General features: G+C 36.5%; 1 protein-coding gene across 2 annotated transcripts in view; it reads left to right on the plus strand.

The window, feature by feature from the left end:
- The first annotated feature begins 11,688 nt into the window (after positions 1-11,688).
- prkcaa (protein kinase C, alpha, a) overlaps positions 11,689-27,864 on the plus strand; it is a 79,070-nt gene continuing 62,894 nt past the window's right edge. For both annotated transcript variants that reach the window (XM_043241830.1, XM_043241831.1), the window contains exons 1-2: positions 11,689-11,986; positions 12,800-12,831. In XM_043241830.1, the coding sequence (XP_043097765.1) occupies positions 11,817-11,986; positions 12,800-12,831 (202 nt within the window). In that variant the 5' untranslated portion in view covers positions 11,689-11,816. The remainder of the gene's footprint in view (positions 11,987-12,799; positions 12,832-27,864) is intronic.

Consider the following 27,864-nt stretch of genomic DNA (forward strand, 5'->3'; position numbering starts at 1 on the left):
AGCCAATAAATGCTTTCACAGCTGCCACCCATCCTACTAAACATAGCACAGCTTATCATCTTTGGGAGTAGTGGGCTGCAAAGGTTAAATTGAGACCACCTAACCATTGACCCTTTCCACTTGGCAGGGTCTGGTCCTTGGGAAAAAAAAATACACAAAAAAAATGGACTACATTTCCTTTTATATTTACCATACAATATTCAAAGACAATCATTTGCAGTCACTTTTGCAAAACTGGGATGACAACACTTCAGTCAGAATCATAAAAGTGACCAAGAAGTTGATTGGGATTCTGAAAGCAGTATGCGTTCCAAAATGAAGATTAAAATGTGTTGGATACTTTCTGGATTTCAAATTCATAACGTGGAACAAGTTTAGTTTTCTAATAATTTAACTACAACTATAGCTGAGCTAATAACAAATTAATTAAATAGCAATATGTGGTTAGTTCTAAGAAAAGCCTATTATTGTTAGATGCTAATTGGTTTGATGCTGCAGCAGGGTCGGTATTCATTAAATATTATTAAATCCAAGATCTAGGTTTTTCCATGTTATCAGAGATCCTTGATCACCCTTTAAAATCTCTCTTCAAGCACTCTAGAGATTAGTGTCTATGACACCCTGACCTATTGTAAGGCATAAGACATAATTCTAGTAGTTTTAAAAACAATATAAACCTTTTACCCATTTCTAAACCATTTATTTATGAGTTTCCATTCACTATTATGTCAAAGGTAAATACATACTAAGTACAGGCTTTCTTGTTTTCTCCCCAGGTAATCAAAATGCTTGCATTACTGCCCTGCTGCCAGTAAATATGGAAATTTCATCATTCTAAATATAGCACGAGTATGGGTGTGTATACTCATGTATTTTCAGATAGCTTTAATGTAGCAACTTTGGAAATGGTTGAGTGGTGTGAGATTCAGGCTGACTGAGAGATTATTATACATTATTGTTCAAATATAGCATGACTCAAATACTCATGCTGTCAGAGGAACAGCAGTGAAAAAGAGGTTAGCAAATGATCTCCGAAGCAATGAACAGATCTGGGCTACACAGAGTTACTTCTGTAAAGCAACACCCAGAACAAAAAGAGGATCCTAAGAGAAAGCTTTCTTTGAAAGGGGGTATTGGGTATACATGGAAGTACATATATATAGGCACTAATCTTGTGATTTCCTAGAGAATAATTATCACACAAGTAATCTTTTTTTAATGTTTTTTATGTCTCTGATGTCTTATTCAAATAATAACACATTACAAAGATTTTAGCTTTGATAGTAGATTTTAAACTTAAAACTACATTCATTTTAATAGACAACAACCAAATATTAGATATTCTGTTCATTATAATGTTTCTGTTTGCTGATATTTATATATGTCTAAAGTGATTGTTAACAATTACTATATATTTATTTTGTAGGTATATAGCATATTTGCTTCGTTATTGTTGATGCTACTTGCTTTATCATCTTGTGTGGTTCTTTACTGTATTTTAGTTTCCTGGAGTACAGTTGATTCCAATGGAAATAGACAAACTTTGATGTGTCTTCAACTTCTTCAAAGTAAATTCATTGTAATATGATTGTCTGCTTATATACAATTGTTATTCATTAACCAAACACAAAGTTCTAGGCTGCAATTGCCACTGCTCTGTGTGTGTGTGTAGTGTGTAAAAGGCCACATCCACAGATGCATATCAGCCTGTGGCCCATGACACAGCAGTCTTACCACGTTGGCCTCAGCATCCAGGACCCCTTCAGCGTCACTCAACCCGGAATCGCCCACAGAAAGGCACTGCGCAAATGACCCGGGAGAATTGTACAAGTGGAGACACAACTAGAAGTGATTTCAGAGATACATTAAGAAATACATTCAGGACGTCTCGTTTCTGCAACTACAATATTGTTACCTGGATTATTACATAATTTGAAAACATTTATCAATGGTACTGGAGCTGATATATAAAAGTCAAATTAAGATATTTCTTATTTAATAATTATAATGTCTAATTTTTATGTCTAATAACTATTATTAACAGTCAAATGTCTAATTTTGTTGAATTGTAAGATAATATCAATATATGCTGGACTACAATGTTTCATTGTCTGGTATCTACTTTCTAATTTTAGTACAAAGGTAAATAAATGATTATATGTGATAAATCAAAAAGGAGGGAAGCGTGCCACTGGTGAGCCGACCCAAGAACTAGAGCAATTTACCTAAAGATCCCGAATGCTTTTTCTCTCTAGGTGATTGATATATTCCACATGCAGCTGTAATAGGGCTGAAAAAGGATGAGATGGAACTGGAGTGATATGAGGAATTTTTCAAACCCAAAGACACACACTAATCTCAATGGTCTTAGGGGAAGGACAGAAGTGGGCCCCTGCCGGCAGTCAGTGGCTCATCACAGGCTGATGCATCATTAAATACATCGAATGCATTTTCATCATGGACTGTGTTCCATTTTATTAGCTTCTAGTGCTCACACCATTGATATTAAACGTATACTTTAGCATATTCATAATTTACTGCCACACAAGATATTGCCTTAGCATATAGCTTTCAATTAGGGACTAAGTTTATGTTCAGCTGTTATGAATTGATAGCACTCTCCTGGTGGATCCTTCTAACTGCAGCGATTGAGCTAGATCTGAGCAACAGACATCTGAGAGTCATGTTCACTTCAGCTTATTGACTTATTTCTCATGAAAATATAAACATGCTAGTTAGTGGTTGAAGGTGAAAAAGGTCGTATGAGGTTTGAAATACAGATAAGTCTGTTGACAGAGATAAAAGACGAAAATCTCGAGGAATATATGATTCCAAATGAACTGTTGATCAAAATTAATTTTTAGATATCAATGACACCATAAAGGACACGTGTCTTCTTTTTTTTTTTCAGAAACAATTTGACTGTAAGAAAGTAGGAAGGGTGAGTGTGAACAATCAAATGGAACTTCCCAAAGCATATCTGATGTCAAGTGTTTTAGCTTATCATTTCTCTCCTACATTAGCGCCTCTAGGAGCACAAACATACAGCCTCTTTCAAAAGCCAAGTAGTTGAAAGTTAGATTTACTTGCTCTGTCCAGTCTTCTAAGAAACATTTTTAGCGGTCACGGTACTGTAAGCAGTCAATCCGAACGCCTCTACAGGTAAGTGGTGCATCAGTCAGGTGACCTCATGTTCCTGTGGCACCAACCTGTGCCTTCAGGATTAGACCTAGGCTTTCACTCAAACTTCAGTAGGCATGATATAACATCAGCATGCAGCCAGTTGATCTCTAACAACAGCCAAAGTGAAAAATCAATAGCAGTGCATTTGAACAAACCACTACAAATACAACAGAAAAACTATAATAATGCATATATAAGGCAGTATAGATATATTATGAATTGTTGTATTAATAGATATATATATATATATATATATATATATATATATATATACATATATATAGTATATATATATACAAATATATATATAAGAGTATATATATATATATGAGCAGGTATATATATATATATATACAATTGTATAAAAATAAAGTCCATCTAAGCTAAGTTATTATACATTTAATGATTCATAAGAATTTATTGGCTCTAAGAATATTTAAGAGAGACTTACATTTTTGGAAGAATTTTAATATTAATACTGTTAATAATAATAATATTTCTAATAATAAAACTGAAACAACTCTTTGATATCACTGCTTTCTTCTTATAGCACTTTCATGCCATGTGGTGCAAAATGTGGAAAATTAATGTCATTTTAGGAAGAGGCATCACACTTGAAAGAAAGCAACTCATGCAGGAAGGTACATCTTTCGGCTGGCTAATATTCAGGATATTGTTACTGTCTCTTGTAAATAAAAGATAAATGCATTATCTATTTCATCAATGATATTTAATAAATTATTTTATTTTATTTTAATAACTTATTTTACATTATAATAATAATAATAATGTAAATAATTTAGTTAACTTTTGTTAGTAGTAATATCACAAAAGGACATTCTAAGTACAGAAGAAACACTATTATATAAATCAAACAGTAAAGAACCAAAAACAATCAGAAAACAATAAAATCATCAAGTAGGGAAAATAACCAAGACTCCACAAAGTACAATCAAACGGGCGTTTAGCAAACAAAATGAGAAACAATAACTTATAAACTACAAACTGACTATAAACAAAAAGAAAACCTGAACATACTGTAAAATACACAATATATAAACCACAGAACAGGAAATATACTTTTTATTGCATGCTTCAGTTCCTTCACGCCTATCCCAGAACATTACTCATTCTCCTAATGTATATCCCTTTCCTTCCAAAATTTTGACCCAAATGCTAAATATAATTTAACTTAAATCTTTGTTTTTCCCTGCTCTCTCTCTCTCTCTCTCTCTCTCTTTCTGCATGTCACATTACACAGTAGAAACAATCAACCAAGAGCCATCCTGGATGTGGCTGGAAAAAAAACATGGAAAGATGTTGGCCAAACTGACTTTTGATCTTTACAAAAATCACCCGCAGGACTTTATTGGCTGCTCGAACCTGCAGGCGGCGCACTGTATGAATGGGACTGTGTGGTGTGTCAGACGACTTGCAGTGCTAAGCAAGGCTAAAAGAATGCCACGCAAGTGTGTTCGCCCATGTGTACAATAGAAGCCTGAACATCAGATGATGGAGAAACCATGAATCCCAAGCTGTAATGCTCTGTACCTCGCTTTAGGATCTGGCTTCGTTGAGACATATCATAACAAGCAGATTTGGTGAAGACCAGTTTGTGTGCCACCATAAAAACATATACTTATTCAACGGATATCCAAATGCACAAGAAAGTATGCATAAACAGTAGACAGATAATAAATGATCTTTATTAAAAAGGTAATATACTAAACTATATTATGAAAGTAAACACAAAACGCTTGTCTCACTGATCTTCTTTTTCTTTCTGCGTTAAAAGGGAAGTTTCTAAGATGGACTCTCTTCACTATGCAGACTACCGGGCCATGTTTAGTAGGAACTGTTATATTCAGTATCCTCATCGATGAGGATGAGAAGACAGATGTACATCTGATATTCTGCATGCATCATCATGAGTTAATATTAAACTAATGCCAGGGCAAACTGGACAAGAGTGTACCGCTTGTTGATTTAACAGCTTTATAAAATGTGGGATGTAAAAATGAGTTATTATTAACGCTCTATAAACAGCTAAATACGCAGTTAACAATGTTTGTAAAAATGTTTAATGCTATTTATCTCAAAAATTGTAAACGCTGCTCTTCCATGTGAGAGGTTATACCACTCTTGAATTTTCACCATACAAACACGTCCTTAGGGGACGGGTTACATGTGGTTTGCCACTGAAAGGAAGAACAGCTGTCCTTCCTGCCTCCCTTAGGCATTCATATACGATATTGTAGTTTATTGTTTGGCACATTCACAGCCATGGCCTCTTTAATGTCTATGGTTTGGATGTATAAAAGTGTGAAAAAATATTGACTAAATTATCTTTAAAAGAGATTTATTTTGAAAAGGGACCATTCTGTTTCTTTCTTTGATTACATGTTACAGAGGACAGAGAGATGGATAGATGGATAGATAGATGATAGATGGATAGATGGATAGATAGAGTATAGATAGATAGATAGATGTAGGATGGACAGATAGATAGATAGATAGAGTTAGATAGATAGATAGAGCAGATAGATACTTACTTTAATAGTGGTTCATTTTACAATGTCAATATTGTCAACATCACTGTTATTATCACATATTTCACAAGAGGTAAAACAGATACAGTTCTTTGTTTGTGGATAAAGGACACAGCAACGAAGGAAAGAAAAATCTTGCCGAAGAAAGTGGAAAAAAAAAATATATATATATATATATATATATATATATATATATATATATATATATAGGTATATATATATATACAAGAATAAAATAAATTTATAAAATTACAATTAAAATCAATGGACAGTAAGGGAAGACTATGGTAAACTAAACAGCTCAATATTGTGGGCAAATGCCCCTTTTGAATCCAAAATCTTTTTATTTATGCTAAATGGACAGGAAAAATGAGATCTTTTAATTCAGTGTATGAATTGTCAGCTGTAGACTTATGGGTTGTGTCTAGGCTGGATATCAGGTAAAACTCTGGTGAAGTTTTATAATGTCTGCATACAAACAAAAAACTAAACCAACCCCTTAAAATAATGCAAAATAGTAACAATGCACGTTTAAAAACAGTTAGGCTTTATTGATGCGACACCCTGTAGATACTGTATACCTGCTAGCCTTAACTAGACATATCTCCATTTTATCCACAAACATGTTTTGTTAGTATAGCGCAAAAACTTTTCATTGACAAACATTTAAATGGGATCTCCAACCAAACTCTGTGATATTATTATGTTTAACTACAGCCATCTAGCTGAAACATTTCCAAATTTAAATGAGTCATATCAATACAATTCTATATTTGATTTTAAGGCAAAAGTCAAGGCAAAGTCCCGTTTATTATAAGGTTCATGTTAATAAAATGTCCCCTGATCACAATTATAGTTTAGGCCAAACTAATTTTGAGAATCCTTTAAACTTCCCCACAGTGAAAAGAGGGTAGCTTCACCTACTAAACCAAGCTGCAAAGACTGCCTTCACTTCTCACTCCTTCCATATCATTGTCACTCAGCATAGGACTGTTTAATATAACACATTAAATGGCCTTTCTTCCATGCCTATTAGTATCCAGTAGATTTAAATAAGAAATCATTAGGGGTGCCCTCAAGGGTTGTTCCCAAAGGACACATCTAATTCGTTCCAAATTGTAAACATTATATTGATGCCTTTGACCATTAAGAAAACGCTTATATACACGTTAAGACACTGTTTTAAAGTATCATCATTCTGATGTCCTATTCCAATCTGCTGAATGCTATGGTTCTTCCCTTAATCCACAAAAAGAACGACAGCCCTGTATTGACCAGATCTGGATTAAAGTGTCTAAATTGAGCCAAAGCTGGTCCAAGTCTGAGGCATTAGGGCAACAAATCCCAGTGTATGGGCTTTTCTAAAAATTGCTCCCACACTTTAAATATGGCACAGTTTGAGGGATCAACCATTTGCAGGATGTGCATTCAAACCATAATGCATATGGTTTCAGATCAGAGTGCACTCCATCTGGTCAAAGATATAACATATCGCACCATGAGCGTACAAATTTAGTTTATGGGATCAGTGGCAGTGGAATAACCAGAATGTACTCACAAAGCACTAAACGAATCACCGATCCATCTATATTCCAACCACTTCTTCAATGTGTGGATTAGTGATTAACCATTTACTTAACACACTTTTTCATTTTTTTGGCTAAAAGCATAAAAGCCTCATCTGGGCCAAATAAATACAAATAAAAGAACATTTTATTATTGTGGGCACTATTCCAAGGATCTTTTGTAATATGCAAATAGTGTGCGTAGTGTTCACCAAGAGAAAAGTGCAATTTAAATAACTAGATGGTGCGTTTATATAACCCAAAAGAAAGTGTGGAATGTAGGACACTTCATGCACCTGTTGCTTATTACAGCAAAAGGGAGGCTATAAGACTCTGATTATGAGGATAAAATAACTTTTTTATATAATTCAAAGAGGTAGTAGTTTATTGTATAAATTTGTGACACAACTAGTGTCTTAGATGGCTACTTCTAAAAGGAGTGCTTGAGCACAGTTTCTGAATTCACTGACTAGAATAAAGGAATATGATGAGATAGGTGAGTGGATGAGAACATTTAGTTCAATTATTTCAGAGATACTCACTAAATAACGCAAGCCATATACTACAAACTTTTGAGTGTTTCCTTACATACTTTACAAGAGATTTCTGAGAACTCAGAAAGAGAGTTGTTGTTGCTCATCAGACTGGAAAAGGTTGAAACCTTCAATGAGGTTGTGTGTTGATGCCACACTCTAAAAAAAGAAAGACTCTTTATCGACGCCAGTGGTTCAGTGAAGGAAATTAAACATCCATGCAAAACCTTTCTAAAATGCAGAAAACCTTCTTACAGATTTTTAAAAATGGTCTCTACAAATGATCTTTAGGGGTGTTCACTGAGAGTTTTTTAGGGATCCAAAAGGAGGATAACTGTAAAGGCAACTCAATGCACCAGCAGGAGAACATCGAACAACTGTGCACAAGGGAGTTTGTAAGGAGAAAGCCACTGATCTCAAAGAAAATGTTTGCCTGTCTGCAGATTGCAAAATGGATCATGTGGGCAAGTCAGAGGACTACTGGAAGATTAGTTATGTAAAAGATATGTAATATCATGGTTTGGGCCAGGATGATTTGCTACATCATTGAAGGGAACGGACAGTTCTGTATGAAAATGTCTGAGAATCAGTCTCAAGAGAAAGTAGGCTACAAGAGGAACAACTCCAGGCTTATACTAATTTTAACCTTACCCATAATTACACGTTTATTAATACTACTCCAATAGTTTTATGTATACACTATAACAATGACACCCAAATATTGCGGAAGGAGCTGAAAGCGAAGCAGTTAATACTAAGCAGTTTTGTACTAAACAATAGGAGAATGTTTGTACAAGATGTTGTGCAGGACAGATAAATAAAAAAATAAATTAGTGACAAAGAAAAAAATCATTTGTTTGCCTGGGTCTACTTTCTCAGCATTGCAAAAATCTGTTGTTTTGGGTCATATATAAGGTAAAGTAAATAATAAAAAAATAAAATAAAATAAATAATAATGTCATTAAAATCTATGTTGATAAACTATAGGTCAAAGGTAGGAATCAAAAGCATTCAGAAAACATTATCTAATATAATATATGTAATTAAATAAATTATATTAATGCATTTTTGTGATGTAATTAGTAATGAACTGCAAATTAAATACAAACCAGAACTGCTTGTGAATTATAATCTGTATCAGAAATGTGTTCTCATATCTGTTGAATAAATTTGGTTACAATCCAGCACATGTTCTGCACTGCTAAATATTTGTATTGCATGTTCAGTTTTAATGTAACGAATGTATAGGTCTCCATCACACACAATACCTGTGTTATATGGAGTATCGTGAAGCCTTGTGTAACTGCAGCAGCAATTCACGGTCCCCACATTCATTAGAACATTTGGCAAGCAAGTGGTTGTATGGCAAGTATGCTCTTTAAACAGTTTTAATGCATTTAAATTGCAAGTGAAACAAGTTTGATTTGGCTCAATATCTGACTATAAACTGCTTTAATCTGCAGCAAGAGATAGAGGAGGATGAAGCTACCATGGCAATGAACACAGCTAAAAACTATTCATCGCCTTGAACTCGAAAACCGGAATTTGCTCAAAATCTGGGCAGCCATTTAAACTAGCTTAATGAAATAAGCCAAGGGTGTACAATGAGATAAACTAGATAGTGGTAAACATTCCACGGAAGTTACATTCATGTTCTTGATTGATATTTAAACAGTTCGAAAACAGAAAAGTACCAGACAAATGTGGGTTGAAAATCATTATAAATCATGTTTAAGCATGTTGCTAGCATGTTTGTGGCATGTTGTAACACATTAGATAACAAAGAAGCTAAGAGACTGGGCAGGACAGCAGAGGCATGAGATTAATTGTTGGGTGGGATCAGAGAAGATGACAGAGTTTGATGGATGATGGCAGGCACTGGATCAAGTTGTAGTCTGTCAGTCATATAATGGTCGGTATAGGGAACTTTCTATGAGAGGAAAAAATACATGCACAGAGAAGCCCAAATTAAACTATACCCCATCGTAACAATACATTGATGACCTAAGACACAAAACAAGCGGTTTATGTGAGAGAATGAACAGTATTTATATATGAGGGCATGCAAGAAAAAGACACCTACACCTTAGATGCCCTTGGGTAAGCTAATAAACTTTCAATTTTAGTTTTGAAGTGAACTATACCTTTAAGAGCCACGTGAACAGAAATTACATACAAAGGTTAAAGAAATGTTGTTAGTTAAAGGTCCCATATGTTGTACACCTTTTTGAACTTTTATTTGAAGTGTTGATGTCCTTTTTCGCGGTATAAGTAACAAAAACCATCTCAGTATGTTTTACAGCTACTCTCTCAGGAGCTCTGTCATCAGGTTGATTTTGGCCTGTCTAATTAACATCCATACTCTTTTCTGATTGGCCTGCTTTTTCTGGAGTGACACGACCAGGCCAATCAAACGTAACATCATCAGAATCATGTAGCTAGTTCGGATGCAAAACAAAGTGAAAACTAGAGGCGGTTTATTCAAAACAGCACAGATTCAGCTACAATGGGAGCCTGAAATATCATCCAGTTGTGATGTTGGCTGCCAGAATCGACGTAATACAGCCTCAGATTAGAAATATGATCTTGCTGAAATATTTTGCTCGTCAAAAATATTCGAGTTTGCAAACTTCTTATCAGAAAAGGTTAGACACGGTGAGTTTGTCTTAATTATACTCGTTAGATGTGATTCACCTCATAGTAACAGTCCTGTCGGATCGTCCATCCTTGGAATGAGAGTACAGGTCAGCCAGTCTGCTTTTCGCCCATTAAAGTTAACCTTTCCCACATGTTTCTCAGTAATGGTGCTTGGTTGATGACTGATGGAGGTGACAAAGTAGATCGGATGTCACAACAACTCGTGAAAAATATACTGTATAGTTACATAGCCCTTACACCTCACTTATAATTAAAAGCTAAGAAATTTCAGATTGAACAATATGGGACCTTTAACGTATGTTAATATATTTTTCAGATTTAAATCTTTATCAATCCTCATCAATCTTTAGCGTCTAAACTCGCCTAAAGTCTACATGAAATGCGTTGTGGAGAAAAAAAATATTAGTCAGTTATTCAATTTAAAATTTCCTTTGTGCTTTCTCACAAAACATTTGTGTTCCCTCATGAAAGTGGGTTTTTCTTTGCATTCTCTCTCAAAGTAAAGCCATAAAATGTGCTAAATTGCTTGAAATGTTAAACGTTAAAATTCCTCCAAAACTCTTTCTGATGTTGCTACTATTAAAGTTTTGTGACAAAGCTATTTGGCTTTTCTGTTTTTGTTGTTAATACTACGAATCATAACATTTGAATTAGGTTTAATTTTATTTTGAATTATAATTAGTAGGAAAATGTGTTCAACAACCATACAGCGAAAAAAAAGTTTCTCTCACAGTCAAATGGCTTAATGTTTATTCTCAGCTTTTTTGAAATTAAGTAGCCATACCCAATATAAAATAAATAAAACAAAAACTTTGACACAAATCTCAGTCAAATGCTTAAAATTGTTTAGCTATAGCTAGCTTTGGTTTTACTTGTGGTGGTCTTTCCGCAAGTTTGAGGCGAGGATGTCTTTCGCGGCAAATTAAGAACTGGGGACACCATGGTAAAGAGCTGCCTTCACGGAACGACATTGTTGGGAATGTGGAGCAAAAACGAAGATAGCCTTGCGGATTTGTGACCGAAACCTGCAGACGGGTTTCTTGACCGCCGGATGACGCTCACCGCACGGGACTCTCGATCCAGCGGCGCGCGATCTTATCCACTCCCAGCAGAAGGACTCTTCATGACGTCACCTCGAGCGAGAAGGAAGGGGCGCGCGCTGGAAGCTGTCACACTGTAGTTGTGGCGAAAGCTAGAAAGCCTTTCCGCACGCGCGCACCCAACTGTTGCGCTACACGGACAAACGGCGAGGCAGAAAAACAACGCTGTGCTCGTCTGACAGCAACTTCCACATACTCTGCGGGGAATTATTCTCTCCTGTTTCTGCGATGGCTGATGTCATACAAAGCAACGAGCAGTCCTCATCTGACGTCGCAAATCGATTCGCCCGTAAAGGTGCTTTGAGGCAGAAAAACGTCCACGAAGTGAAAAACCACAAATTTATCGCGAGGTTTTTCAAGCAGCCGACTTTCTGCAGTCACTGCACCGACTTTATTTGGTGAGTAGCTCATTTCGCGAACTAATCAATGCGACGTCTTTAAACATCATAAAAGTGCGGCTGTGTTTCTGGCAGCTGGCCAGTCACCGGGGGTACACCTAGGAACGAACGCCGCTTTAAGCGTTTAAGAAACTCGCCGCCGTTTCCATTTTAGCAGCGTTCAGAACGCGCACGAATAAACACGCTTAGAGTCGAACTCGCAGGACTGTCACACAGGAGCGCTTCACGCAGCAACTTGCTTTCTTAAGAGAAATGTGTTTTGTTTTGGACGGAACTAAAGCAAAAGTTCGACAGAACTAAGTTGCGTGCCTCACGTTTACTGGAGTTTCCATGATTTGGGCGTGATCGGTTTATCCAGGCTACAGTGGGGCATTCAGCTGCTCGGTCAAGTCATTGCTTCACTTGTTGATAGTTTATTTAGTAACTTCTAAAAATTAAAACAGCATTTAGGGACTCAGATATAAAAATAATTAACAAAGAATTTTGATCTCTATCTCTCTCTCTCTCTCTCTCTCTCACTTTGCATATATATATATATATATATATATATATATATATATATATATATATATATATATATATATATTTATTTACTTTTTTTTTTTTTTTTTTTTGAACATGCATTATTGAATTCATGGCTTTTCCTTGATGTGCATCGATACAAATCAAACACTGGATACCATAGCTGTCCGTGCACATTTTAATTAAGGGATTGCTTGTTCCGTGGAAGAGAACTGATAGCTAAAAGCCCATTAAAGGATTTAGAGAGGCAGACCTCTAATGCATTGTTTTTCTCTCTCTCCTCTTCATCAGGGGGTTTGGAAAGCAAGGATTTCAGTGCCAAGGTAAGCGGTCATATATGGGTTCGCATGTCCTGCTTGTTCTCTGAACGGTCACTTGTATTGATCCCAACTTGAGATGATGCCGTGGTCCTCAACACAAGACACGGTTTCCATTCCACACAAGATCGTCTCTGTTGAATGCCCTAGATATAACAAGCAAAAGTCTGCAGTGGTTGTCAGTAGCGAGTGTTTTTGGTGAACAAGGCCTAAATTAGAAGGCTCATTTAAGTAACGTGCTCTTAAATTGAATGATTTTTATTTTTTTTTTGCCCACATGTCACACTTAATTGGTCACAACTCCTGTTGCTTTGCAGAATTTCCGCAATCAGTTTCCCGTGTGGGCAAGAAAGTTCACCATGCAGATTTTGCTCATAGGCTTATTGAAAATGGTGACAAAATTCGCTACACTGACCGACACAAAAGCTGCTTGGTTTGAAACTGACTTCTACGTGAGCTGTGCTTAGTACGTCGACGGTGGTCTTTGTGAATGTGAAATGCTGCTGAAACTGAACACTGAATACACATGCAGTGCGGTCACATTAATTACCTTTCCATGTGTTTTTAGTGACTGAATCACGGTACATGGACCCCATTTGTGAATAGACATGTTCATTGCATACTCACTACCTAGCCTTGTGTTTGAATCAACATTAAAGTCAAAACATGAGGGTTAAAATTCAAAAAAAAAGTTTTTTTTCATTCTGTATACTTGAGTCAGAGTTATACTATATATACTGTATTTACTGATAATGACCCTATACTTAAAATATCTGTCATGCAAATGCTAAGTATAAGAATGAGTTAATATGAATTTATTACTTTTCCTGACCAGATGCTGTCAGGAACCTAAGTTGCCAGTCCCTTGATGATTCTGGTGCTTTGGTTGCAGCTATCTCTAGATGTGTGGAGTATTATCCTCAGGAGTCTACATTTCACCTGAAAGCTGAGCTCCTGACATAAGATCATCAGCTGTGATTCAGCTGCCAATACTTGCTTGGCAAAACTAGCCCTGCAGGCCCCTTTCACATTGTTTAAGTTATCATTATGAGTATTGCTTTCAGTATTAGCGAACCAGAACTTACTGTAAAATACATAAAGTAACACGTGTCCTTTGGCTACGCTGCGTACATCGCAAGAGACAGAAAGAACGTGGGCTATAAAGTGTTTTTTTTCAGAGACATACCAAAAACAACAACAACAACTGTGTTTTCCGTTCTGCTTGCAGAGCATCAACCCTAATGGTCCAGCATAACAGCGCTTCTGCAGATTAGGCATGAACTAGACCAGTCTTCTACTCTCAGACGCAGTATAAAGCATCCATGAAAACAAACAAAACCAAAAACACATTTGCAACTAATATCTTATTTCAAAAAGATAAACTGGATGGGGACCTCTGTGTATCGACCGCGTTTCTTCATTTTGATTACAGCATCGCACTAAACAAGCTTTCACTCCAAAGCTGCTCTGCTTTTTCTGTTCTGTAGAGGTAAACTGAAATCAAAAAAAAGCTTCAGGTTCAAGGTGGAAAACCTATTTGTTCCAACTCTCCACTTACTAGTACTTGACATAGTTAGCAGACATCCCTCCGTCTCTCTCTCTCTCTTACTTTTCATTCTTTTTCTTTTTCACTTCACTGAAGTGGTTTTAAATAAAGAGCGTCAGGATTAGCACTCATTATACCGTATACGTACGCAGCGTATGAGGTATGTTTCGTGAGTTCGATGTAGTCCCTGTTTTGTAGGTCTGGCTTGGGAATAGCTTTTACGGTATGTGCATCTTTGAGGAAGACCTTGTTTGCGCTCTCGTTTACGGCAGTTGCTGGGTCAGCTGCAAATAAAGGTCCAAAATAAAGAAAAAGAAACACCTCGGGATAGCAGTATTTTCTGGTTATGGTTTGTCATTAAAACGCTGTTTGGGGAGAATTAATTTAACAAACTAATTCCAACTAGTTTCAACTAACCACCTCCCAAACACTATCTTAGATCTAGTAACCGAGGATTGAGCAGTTGATTGCAAACCTAACGCAGTTATCAGTTCATAATCAGTTATTAGAGAGACAAAGGCAGAGCATCTTGAAGTTATTGTTAATGCTTTCATGTACTAACTTGTGTAATTCATCTGACTCACCGCGATTTCAGAGATTATTTTTAGTAGTCGCCTTCTTTTCAGATAGTTAGTCATTAAATCCTCAGCTCCGTAAACACTGCAGGTGTCAGAATGGTCACAGATTTGGAGGTGTACCTTCACCAAGCTGAGTGTTCACCAAAAAAAATAAATACATGAAATCTTGCTCACAGAAAACAGAATGTCTGAGTGGGTGAGTTGTATAGTTTGTAATTAGTCCATCTATTTCCTGCAGCCTGACCCATTAGAAGCCAATTTGTGTGTTCGCAAAAATGGACAGCCAAATAAGACAAAAGTGGAATCATTGCTTCTTCTCATGTGACTTTTCTCTACTTATCCACAGTTACCCCCCTCAAACTCCACGCCGTGCCCGTGAGGCACTTAAAGCTAACACAGTTGAGGGAAGAGAAGAAAGATTCTTGCTTCCATTTGAAACCAGATCTTCTCTGAATGACTGTTGCAGTAACCGCTTTCCCATATCCGTTTTAAATATGTGTTACAATCAACACTTTGTAGCTGTTTTTCCACAAATTAATAAAAGTAGTTTGAGTTGATGAAAGCGGTAGAGTAACACTGTACCCAAATGTAAATTAAAATATTAGTTATGTAAGAGCTTAACTCTTTTCTACCTAAAGCAAGCATCGTTTTTTTTTCCCTTTCTATCACACGTGATATGATGTGATACTTCAAAATGCACATAAAGACAGGGTGATGGAAACATTAACTAGTTACATTGAAAATACTGTTAGATTTCAGGTTAAAGTGCTTAAATTAGTGATGTAATTTAAATTAAGGCCTTCACGAGTGACTTATAATGATTTGCCATGCAGTATGTCTAATAAAATCACTTACCAAAGTAGTAGAATTGAGCAGGTGTGCCATAAACAATTTTGGATTATATTTCAAGACATGGCACAAACAAGGAAGGAATCAGTTGGAAATATCTTATAAAGTCTCAATGAGATACAAAGAGAACACAATTTGCATACAGTGCCATATAGAAAAGAAAAAAAATGTTTAAGTACAACATACACGTTGGAGTGTTTTAATAGCCCCTGCAGATGTTCAGAACCTTGATCATTGTTAAGAGCATTTTAATGCAGCACGTGGATTTTTCTGCACTGAACTGCAACTTCAAATTTAAGCTGAAATCCTGCAGCTATAAATGAGGTGAGCTGCCCTCATATTAAATCTATATTGCTTGACTCTGGTTATTTGTTTGTCTGCAAGGATAGACTTTATAGTAATATAGCCTGCAGGGGATGTGATGGGGTCATTCTTTCTGTCTACCTGTTTGACAAAAATAATATCATGCCTGAAGGTTAATCTCAACAAATATAGCTGAAGGAGTAAATAAGGTGTCGCTGTGTAATAAATGATTTTTTCCAAACATTTTAGCTTTGACGTCTGAATTTTATCATCAAAAAGAATGTATAATCTAAATAAAAAAATACAATTTTATAAATAAAGTTAGTAACTAACTATTTATTTCAAATGTTATATTTATTTAAATGACACTAGTGTAATCATTTACTACATATCATTATTTTCATTAAAAATAATTAATAATTAAAGCCTCACAGTTTTTTTTTTTTTTTTTCAGTCAAAATTGTAATGTTGGTGCATGACTAGATTTTTTTTTTTTCACGGGCTTTGACAGCTTTGTCGTCTGTGTACGCCTAGTTGATATTTTTAACCCAATCCTCTCTGAGAGCTTGTCCTTTGGATGATCCAGTCATCGGGACCACCCGTACACGTTCTGAAAAGCAGAGCACCAAATGAGAAGTCACCAGCAGCAACAGACCATCACATTTCAGACCCTGATACGGACATTTCACTTTAATGGATACTCTCCTTTGTGGGGGGATAAAAGGTATAAACTGTGCTTAAAAGATCAGTGGATTATGTGATTATACCAAAAAGAGCTTTTGTCATGAAGTTCATAAGCTGTATATTATTTTGAAAGACAGTCATAAAAAAGTCATTATCATTAAACTGCACTCAGCGCTGGATTTAATTTGCAATATTGCATTTTTCATTTGTAGCTAGTCAGATGGATTGAAAGAAACAGACGCCCTCTTCGACTCATTTTTTGTTTCTGAAAATGGCCACGTTAGCGCGTCAATTCATAAAAACTACAATTTTATTTAAATCAATGATTTGGCTTGAGTCGTCATAACGGTCGTCATACATAATTATTTCTAAACTGGTCTTGTTGTGATGGGACACAAATCTTTTTTGGACTAGTTCATGGAATCAGCACAAAATACTGTGTGACAAAAGATTGGTTTAAATGACACATGGTTTTGTGGGGCCCTGTTAGAGTGACGTGAATAAAATGTTTACAGCAACCGGAGTCAGCACCTCTTCAAATCTCATATCAAATGATATCCTAAAACTCAATGTAAATATACTGGAACAGGGTACCAATTAAAAGTCTGTTAACATATTATAACCAGGACATCAACTGTTGATTTCTGAATTTCAAAAACATGAAAAATTCAAAATACTTTCTGTCATTATAATAAGAAAAAAAACCATATTGCAAAATAAAAATAAGAAAGGTTTCAATTAGTATCTTTTAGTGGCACATAGAGCCTTGGAGTCTTCTCTCAGTTATTTCCGTAGAATGCATGGTATCAAAGTAGTTTTAACATGCTGCTCTTTTCAGTTCTGTTTTAAGGCAATATATGTTCAACAATATCTGACCTTCAATCAGTTCCATTACCAATTCTGGAACACAAGGCTAATTCGTGCTCTGACCCAACCCCAGTGTCTGAAACAGCTCTGGTTGTGGTTATTTGTGATTCTGTGTTGGATATTGAGCTCTACAGCAACAGCATTATAGAGCTGAAAAAGCATTGTAATATCCGCAGCGGCTGTACATATAGTCATTCTTCACTGCTGCAGTGGGAATTTCATGAAGAACTAAGGATTATCATTCCAGATATTCACATTGGCGCTATTGAGTTTCCAGTGAGGAAGTGCTATTTAGATGCGAGTGTGAAAGGGGGTTGGGTGCTTCAGGAAAAGCCGCATTATAAATGCACAGATCAAGCAAAGCTCTGCATTAGTGTATATTACTGGTGCTTGTGCCTGTGCAAACACATTAGCTGTGTAATGCATCCGTAATTGTGTGTGCGTATGCGTATGCATTTATGTATGTATGTATGTATGTATGTATCTATGTGTGTGTTTTTATATATATATATATATATGTGTGTGTATGTGTATATATGCATGTATGTATGTTTGCATGTACGTATGTTATATTATATAATAGGTAAACATGGATTCTTGTCTAAGAGAGAGGTGGGAGGGTTTTTGATGGGATGGAAAATAGATAACAACATGATAGTAATTCAACAAATGGAGAGATGAAGGCTTTTGGCTTCCTCTTAAAGTAGATCATCGAATGTGCTTGTGTGCTTCTGCTGAACTGCACCATTATACTTCCAGTGTTCATATTTCTTCGCACAATCATTTATGAAACATGCAATATCTCTCTTTTCTCTCTGGCCCTGTTTACACCTGTGTGTTCGTAAGATGTGTTTGACTTGATCCAATCACAAGTGTTCAAGGAAAACACATTAACTTATTATTGACATGAATTATTACGTCTGATTAAAAACAGAAGACCCTGAGAATGGATGGACAGACATATATTTTGGTCAGAGTTGTTTATGCACACACATGTTGTGTGGAAAAGTGTAATACAATAAGGGGGGCAAGGGCAAGGGAGAGTACTGTAGTAGAAAACAAACTTTTTCACTTTATTTTGTGATAATTTATGAAAAATAACACAAGTGTTTAGATAGGAAACTTTTTCTAGTCAACACTGGTGACATTAAAAGACAAAACAACATAACCTTGAGCTACCCAGAGTTGTGTTTCCCATATAGTGCAGCTTAATAGTACAATGCATCGTTGGAAAAATGTACTAATCACAACTGTTTCCTGAGATATAAGTATTTTTGTTACAAATTCTTGTTTTAAACACTCTAGTTTAACTGTTGATGGCATTACACCAGGGTTGTAACCGCTATAGACATTGAGGGGGACAGTTCCCCCCAATAATTAGAAATCGGTAATCTGTCCCTCCCAATATTTGAGCTTGCACTTATCTATGCAGGACTCATTCTATGTTTTTTAGGATGACAAAAAGCTTAAAAGTTACAGCACTCGTCAGAAATAATTGAGTTGGCCAATCAAATTAAAGTAGGCGGGCTTTACGTACAGATGCAGGTAAGGTAACCCATGCAAGCAACTTTAATTTTTCTCTCTCCTCATTGCCATATATGAGGAAAAGGTGGAGTAGTTTGCATCGCTGTATATAGCTGTCGGCCAGTTTCGCAGGCAATTAATTTGGGATACTGAACACGATGTTGCGTGGCTTGTAAGTGATCTACAGCTCTGTATTAACTGCCGGTCCATTTGATGGAGAGTTACCGCTAATTAAAGAACTGGCTTTACTGACTAGATGCTCACGAATATAGCATGCAGTATATCCCCTAGCCCTAGTGTGTGTGTGTTTGTGTGTGTGTGTGTGTGTGTGTGTGTGTGACCTTGCATCACACAGGTGTTAGAGTCATAGTTTCCTGCTCATAATTGGTTTGATATTTAATTACTGGAAGATTACTGCTGTAATTAAGGAGGACTACTTTGGTATTTTTTTTCTGCATTGTTTTGAATTATTTACAGATGTTTCATTTAATCAGGGGTTCCCTCTCACACGGTTTCCCCAGAATGCTTTCATGAATATAACATGCTCACTTTTCATTTGACTCTTCTTTTCATTCAAACTTAAAGGTTTAAAATTATATTTGTGTTTACATGGAAATATATCTGGAATGAAAGGTATAGATTATACTGCTTATTAAAGTCCATGTCATGCCATCAAGACTATAACTCCAGGTTAAGAGATGTTCCAACCACATTACTTTGTGTTGGAAGTTGGAACTATGGCTTTGGAAATTGGCAAACAACACTTTTGGGAAATGCACCCCAACTTGATTGTCCTAGCGTGCACATAGTTTATGTTTAATGCTCAGCAAATTACAAGAGACATATTAGAAGAGACATATTTTAAACATGTGGCCTGGAGACAATGTACATTTCTTTTGTTTTGGGCTCATAAATTTGGTGTGTTATCAGGAGACAAAAGCTTAGGTTGCTATAGTGACTCTCAGGACAGCTCTGTGAGTGTAGTCAGGGCTTTAGCCCTTCACTGTGATGAAGATTCAGCGAGGTGGAATTACTTTGCCAAAGCAAGCAGATAGGAGGTCCATTGTAACAAAGCTCTACTGCATAGCATAGCAGTACCAAATGTATATTATCTGAAACAGGTGTTGTGCTAGAATTTCAAAGGGAGTTGGAGTATTGGGTGAAACATCAGGGCTCCAGAAAAGTAAATCATAAAATAAATCAGGAAAGTCTAGGAGCCATTAGCTTGTAAAGAAATGAATAGACTTTTTAGTGGAATAGTAGAATTCGGTTAAACAGACTAGGGGTTTTGTAGTATTTAGTATAAGTTTGTTTTAATTTGATTAATCTTACAGTGAAAAATGGAGCAGGTTTAACAAAGCAAAAGAGAACAATGACGGATGACTTGGGGAAAAAAGAAAGAAACCATGCAAGTGGCTGGACAAGAGTAAATCTTGATTTGTCTTTTACATGTGAGAACTTTGTAAAATTAAAGGCTGCTATACAGATGTCAACCTGCCCTTACTGTTGTTAGATTAGTAAATAATATCCCCATATTGTATTGTCTTTTTGCATTTAATGTTAATATAAAAGTTCTGCTGACTCTACTTATCTTTACAAGTACATGTCACCTTAGGCCCAATCTCATTTCTACCTAGCGCTTACTCTTTCCTGTCCCTTCAATTGGTGTGTTCAGGGATAAGGGGAAGGGCCAGATAGCTAAGAAACCACACTTCAGAGATGGGATATGAATTTTCTCAGCATAAACTGGTTATAGCGGCAACATGGTTGCCCAAGCGAACAAAAAGACCCTTAAATGTAGGCATTATTGATATTAATAAAGATTTTTATAAAAAAGTAGTAATTTGTAATATAATATATATAATATAGACGTTACATGTGTTCAAATTACGCTCATGTTATTCAAAGAAATTTATGCAAAAAAAATTTTACTGACTGCGTGAGATTTGTAAGAAAAACATTTCTAGTTTTAAATTCTAATGTAAATAACTGACTTCTGACTCTACACGTACAAGTAAATTTTTGTGTATCAGTACCACTAGTTTTTGTTTTTATTTGGTGTACTGTTTCTACGCATTTTCATGAGACCCGGCTGAATATTGTGAAACAGAAGTATGCATTCCAGCCAGAAAAATACATGTTGAAAATCAAATGCATTTCAGGGGAGATTTTCATTAGGTAAATTCATTAGGTCATTAGTCTGGTATCCATTCCAGACTAATGAACTAATGAATCTCAGCATGCAGGACCTCACTTTTGATCTCACTGCAGCCTTTTCTCAGAGGTGTGTCAGCTCATATAGGCTAAACTAACCATGTTCTCATGCTTTACCATTGACTGCAGTATAAAATATATGTTGCCTCTGTTGAATCTTCACCAACACTGCAACGTAAATCACATTTTACTTTGGTTTGAGAAGCTGTTAGTGAATCAAAATCTGACTGCATGTTTATGTTGTATTTTATGTTCTATTTCATAGAATTTTAATTTCTTAAAATCATGTCATGAAATTAATCTATATTGAAATGATGTTAGTTGCTAATTTATAGCTATGAATATTGTTAAAGATACACATCGGCCACAGTATTTATTATAATAAATGCTGGAATTTTCTTAATGTCTAAATACTGTATATATATATATGGTTTATACACACAGTTGAGTGCTTGTGTTTGTTTATTTTTAGAAACAGTTTATAGCCTAATATGGGGGTGGTCATAAACTCACAGTTTGGGTTTTAATACTGCTCAGAGTGAAGTCAGCTTAAAACGAAAATGACAATCGTCTTTACACAAATCTGAGTGAAATGGCTTCTCAGATGAGAAAAAAAAGTAAGATGAGTCTTAAATTTGTCCATTGGGAATTGATTGGATCATTGTTGTTTGCCAATTGCTGCAATCTCATGTAAGTGATGGGTTGCTGGAGGGGAGGGCTTATTGACCAGTTCTCGCTCCCTGGTACACGTCATCACAAAAAAGATGGCATTATAAGGGGAAGGGAAGTTAACCTTTTATAATTAAATAAGTAAATTATGAAATAAATAAATAAATAATAATAATAATCATGCTTTGAGATAAATAATATATAATCAATGTATAATAAATTTTAATTTTATGCCAACTTGAAGCTATTTCACATATACAAGATAATGTAAGCATAATGTAATGTGATGTTAACTGTCTCACATTGCTTCTGAAGGGCAGTACTAAACAGATAAAAATGTTAGTTTATTCAGTATAAATTGCTGAATTTAATTGTACTTGTGCACTCCTCTGTATATAGGCTTATAAATTGAAAGGTGGATTAGAATTCTGCAGGAATTAATTTATTTTAATTTAAGTGACAATTTTTAGGGGAGAACCTAAATATTTTACTTCTCCTGACACTTCAGCTGAGGGCCATAATGTGCTATGATGGGGAGTGTGGTATTTTATGGCTCATTCTTTATTAAGAGTAATCACAGCTCTGGTTGTCCAGACAGCACTGCAGTTCAAATGTGGCCCATGAGGTTGATGTAGGACGTAGGAAATCACTCTGCAGTCACCTAAATTACTGTGGCTGAGGTGATTTATTTACCTTGAGATGAATGTAACTCCACTCTCCTGCGATAAACTAGTCTTTGAATTTATTCTGTACTCTCTAAATTCACTCAAGTAAACTTGTGGAATGCACTTTCACTTATACATCTTACAAGTTTATTTCTTAAATCGCTCCTATCCCTCTGATTCAGTTCCTCTTAGCTTCTTCCTTTGCATTTTTACATTTATTTCTTTAGCAGACCTTTTTTGTTCTTTAGAGATATTATGTTGTTTTGCTCTCAGATCCCAGGAGGTCAACCTCTATAATTTTCCGTGATGGAGAAGTCAAGCAAAGGTAGATAGTCCTTATAAAACGTCTTGGTTATGTATGTAACCCTTGTTCCCTGAAGAAGGGAACAAAGACATCATATTGTTGACCAACAAATTGGGATCTCGCTTTGAGAGACCAATCTACTTGTGCATTAAAATGAGCCAGTGCATGAACTGATTGCATCCAGCGGCAACTGATCACAACATGAGTAAAAATAGGCATTTGGTGCAGTGCATATTCGAGTTTTCACTTCGGAGCTGAGCCAGTGATCCAGCTGCTCAGTGGTGGTATAGCACCTGTGGCGACAGGACATGACGTCTCCATTCCCTTCTTTAGGGAACGAGGGTTACATCCATAACCGAGACGTTCTTTTTCAGTTGGTCCCTAAGAGTCACAATGGTGATCGACGAATTGGGATCCCTACTAAAACGCCATCGATGCTGCCCTTTCCAGTGTCCTGTGGGAGCCTCCCGGCTTACCACAAGAAGGCCAGCTCACTATTGTCAAAGTACTACCCACTCAGCAAGACTGGAAAACACTGGGGAACATACTCTGTTCTGCTTTGGAAGACCCATCCTTACCAAAGGAGGTTTCAGAACACTAACTCCTTTGATCATCTCTCAGGTGCATATGGAAAAATTCGAGGTAATTATAACCCTCATAAATAATGCAGAATACCTGCCGGGGAAATACGGGTTCTAAGATTATACCAAGGAATGACACATATGAGTTCCTTTTTAGGTCGCTACATATGGACCCGTGCTTCTTAAGGATTTAACGAGTGAGGGCCTGTCCCCTGACGGTCGATCACGTCTGGGTAAGAAGCCAGCAAGACTGATTGGGAAAGTTCATTCAAGTCAGTGGCACTCACGGAACCACTGTTGTATCCGCAGAGACTGGGATTGGGTGACTTTTAGCTGGTCCGAAGCGGGGTCTGTTTGTGTGTGTAACTCTTACACACACAAACTGTGTCCGAGCAGAATAAAATGTGGGTAGTCTATTGGTTCATACTCCTGAGCCATCCACTGCCACTCACTGGCAAGAGAGGTGGGTGAGCATGATCTGGGATGGCTTCCGTGTTGTGACCACCCTTGTGCAGGTCCTGATGAACCTGCTACAAGCATAAGCACTACCGATCAGAGCTGACAAGTGTCTACAAGCTCATGCACATCTGGGAAGAAAGGTACGGGAGTGGGGCCCTGAGAACCAGCTTGAGCCACCCCTAGATACCAATCATCCAACCTCAAGGGTTCGGGACATGGTGGAGGTTTCCACTCAAGCCTGATACTCTCTGCAGCCCAATCATAGCCACCATTTATAGATCTGGATCTGTATCTCCAGAAATGTCAGACTCACCCTCCAATGCAGCGATCGACATCCAATCATCAGGGGGAGGCTCTAAAGAAAATAGCTGGTCCCTCACTTGAGGGTCCAAACTGCCACTTTGGCAGCTCCACTGGTTGCAGAGTGCAAGAGGAGTGATGGTCACTCGAGGGTACAGATACAGACAGAACATACAGAAACACACGGGTGTATATTGTCTGAAACAAGACCAACATCGTCTTCCAAGATTCAATGTCCCCTTTTTAAAAAGATGCATCTGAAAATGCTCTTTTAGGAAAAAACCTCTTTCAGCATCCTCAAGCGTACAGGAGAAGATGGTTGCCTGAAACAAACAGGGGGTAGTGTAGCCTGATGTGTTCAACTCACTCGACATGCTACCTCTGATGCGCCATACCACCAACACCAAGAGCTCCAAAGAGCTCACTGAACTCATTCAGTCTTCTCTCAGTAGAGTAGTCAGAAGATAAACAATATGATTGCTCTGCTCTGAAGCGAAATAAGCTGAATATGCACTGCACCAGTTTCCTATTTATACTCAAGCTGTAATGAGCTGCAGCTGGATACAGTCAGCATATGTCAATGTGCATTAGCTCATTTTAATACACTCGAAAGTAGATTGGTTGATCCCAGTTCATCAGTTACCAAGGTGACTTGGAATGACCGGCTGAAAGGGACCCACTAATTCACTTTTTTTCCCCCCATGCTATTTTTTTTTTTTAATTTGAGTAAAAGCAACTTTTATTTTTCTGTGCTCAAGTGTGGTGTTGTTGAAGAAGATAACCTTGTTGGCAGCACTTGGCAGGTGAAAAATTATACAATATTTGTTCCTAAAAATTTGAACATTTATGAAATTATACAGCTATGAATTCAATATTTCTACTAACATACTGATTATTATATAGATAAACCAGCAGTATTTACAACAATTAATATAGCAAATAACAGAAAACCAAACATTTAAGTTTGCAAGTCATAACAATGTAGGATTTGTACACTTACCCTACCTTACGGCATAACTAAAGAATTACTTCACTCCAAAATGAAATTTTGTCATTAATCATTTACCCCTATGTGGTAAAAGCTTCATTCATCCTTCGCTCGTCTAAAACAATTTAAGATATTTTGGATCTGAAAATCTGAAATCTGGCAGGCTTGTGACTGTTTAATTGACTACCTAGTAAATTACACTGTCAAGGTCCATAAAAGTGTGAAAGACATTGACAGAATACTTCATCTGCCATCAGTGGTTCAACCGTAGGTTTATGAAGCAACAAGAATACTTTTTGTACAGAAATAAGACAAAAATAATGACTTTATTCAACAATTCAAAGTAACGTCACTGTAGTGGAAACATAGCACCATTTTGGAGAGTAGCACTGCAAAGCATAAATACATGTAGAAAACGTATTGTGGCTGACAAGAGTGCATAGTTTGTGTTCTGTGGATATTCTACAAAATGGCACTACTGACAACACATTAATTGAATATTTTGTACTGAATTGCTTATTATGTTTATTCTGCTACAATATAATAAGAATCTCATCATTACAAATAATCACACGTTAATGAATGGTATAGACAGAATTGCTGACTATAATTATTTCTATAGTATTCTATAGAATATAGCATCATGCCGCTGTCACGAGGATTCTGCAGAAGTTCTTTTGAGACCAGACACATCTCGAAAGACACATCTGATCTCACAACCCTACTATTCGCACATATAAAGCTAAAACCCTGAATGTATCCACGTTTTATATTTTATAGTTTATGAATGTGATATAGAACATTTGTAATTATGAACGTAATTACGTTTATTAAAGGCATAATTTACTATATTTATATTGGACTTAATGTAAATATTAATCAAAACTTTTAAACGATTAATTGCTTATTTATGTGTATATATTTGTATTCATTTAAATGTAATCATATGTAAATAAATAAATACATAAATGCAACATATGTTTTCTTAAAGGAGACAAATCATGTCCCTTTTTACAAAATGTAATATAAGTCCTTGGTGTGTGTGAAGTTTTCACATTATGTGTTTTTTAGATTTACAATTGGAATCCTTACTGACATCGTATCTGATCATTTCTGTTCATGATCATGTCGTTTTTTGACAGGAATTGTGCATCTGTATGATCTGTTGGTTTACTTTTGGAAATATTTCACAAACTCCATCTCTCCTTCCTTCACAACGAACGATTTTTGAAGTGTAGGCTAGCAGTTTTGTTAATTGTTGAAGGCACAGGTGAATTCTGAGTGGATTTGTGCATGGGCTAGACTCGTGGTGTGAATGGTATCGGAGTGAAACCAGAGTGAGACAGAGCTATCTCTCTGGCCTTTGGATAAAAACCTGCTCCGCGCTCCGACTATATTTTGCACTCTTCCCTCCCTGTTCACTTCCCGCTCTGCTCCGCTCACATGCCCTGGCCATTACAGCTTGTACCTGCTAAGAACATCTGATTATCATGTTTATTATGCGGAAATAATTTTAAACCATGCATTTACACCATATTAGTTTAAACTTCTGATACAACCAAAGCCAAAGGACAGAAAGAAGCTGTCACAGCATGTGAGTAGTAAACTAAGTTCTTATACACACAGTCGGTTATGTCTGTGAAGGAAAACAGCTGGGAAAGAAATCACATTACATGTACAGCAGCAGCTATATGCAGTAAATAAATCAATAAACTCACTGTTCTCTTTTCTCCTCTGAGGCTATGACTCTAAATAGTATTCTGTGACAGAACAGTTAGCATGTTTTGCTCAAACTTTCGCCATGGCATTAGACTGGTAACTATTGTTGCTTGTGAAATCGAAAGGCGGAAATGTACAGATTAAGGGGCGATAATATTATAATGAGATTATAATGAGAACAATCTCTCTCCCTTGCTCTCTCTCTCTCTCTCCCACACATACACACACAAACATACACACATACAAATAAATAAATTAAAAAAACACAATAGGGATTTGATTTGAGTGGTTTGCTAATGCTGTATTACACACCAGGCTCCAGCTGATTGTCTTCACTGTGTACTGTTTACTCGTATTACAACTGCTCCCCATTTACACTTGAAAAAAACAGGATAACTACATATCTCTGAGCAAGCATCATACCATATTACATGCTAGTTGAAGTAGCTGTTAATGTGGTCAGGATACCACTAATAGGTGTCCATTCAATAAAGAAAAACAACAGTAAATTTGTTATATCAATCCATTACGGTCTAGATGTATATTATATTCATCTGTCCTCTCTCTGACAGCAAGGTTTACTGTGAAAAGCAGTCCTTCTCCCTCCCTTCCCATGTAATTCGCACAGCAGAGACAAACATGGCTCATTTTCTCTCTTTCAGCAGCATAGTTGGTTGATTACTTGTAGCTCATTGTGATTCCTGTAGGTTTTCCATGAGATTGGCCATGATACCTTCATTGTCCTGATCATGATCATGCTTTCAAGGCTACAGGGAATCATACCACCTG

The sequence above is a fragment of the Puntigrus tetrazona genome, chromosome 6, assembly GCF_018831695.1.
Source record: "Puntigrus tetrazona isolate hp1 chromosome 6, ASM1883169v1, whole genome shotgun sequence".
Lineage (NCBI taxonomy): Eukaryota > Metazoa > Chordata > Actinopteri > Cypriniformes > Cyprinidae > Puntigrus > Puntigrus tetrazona.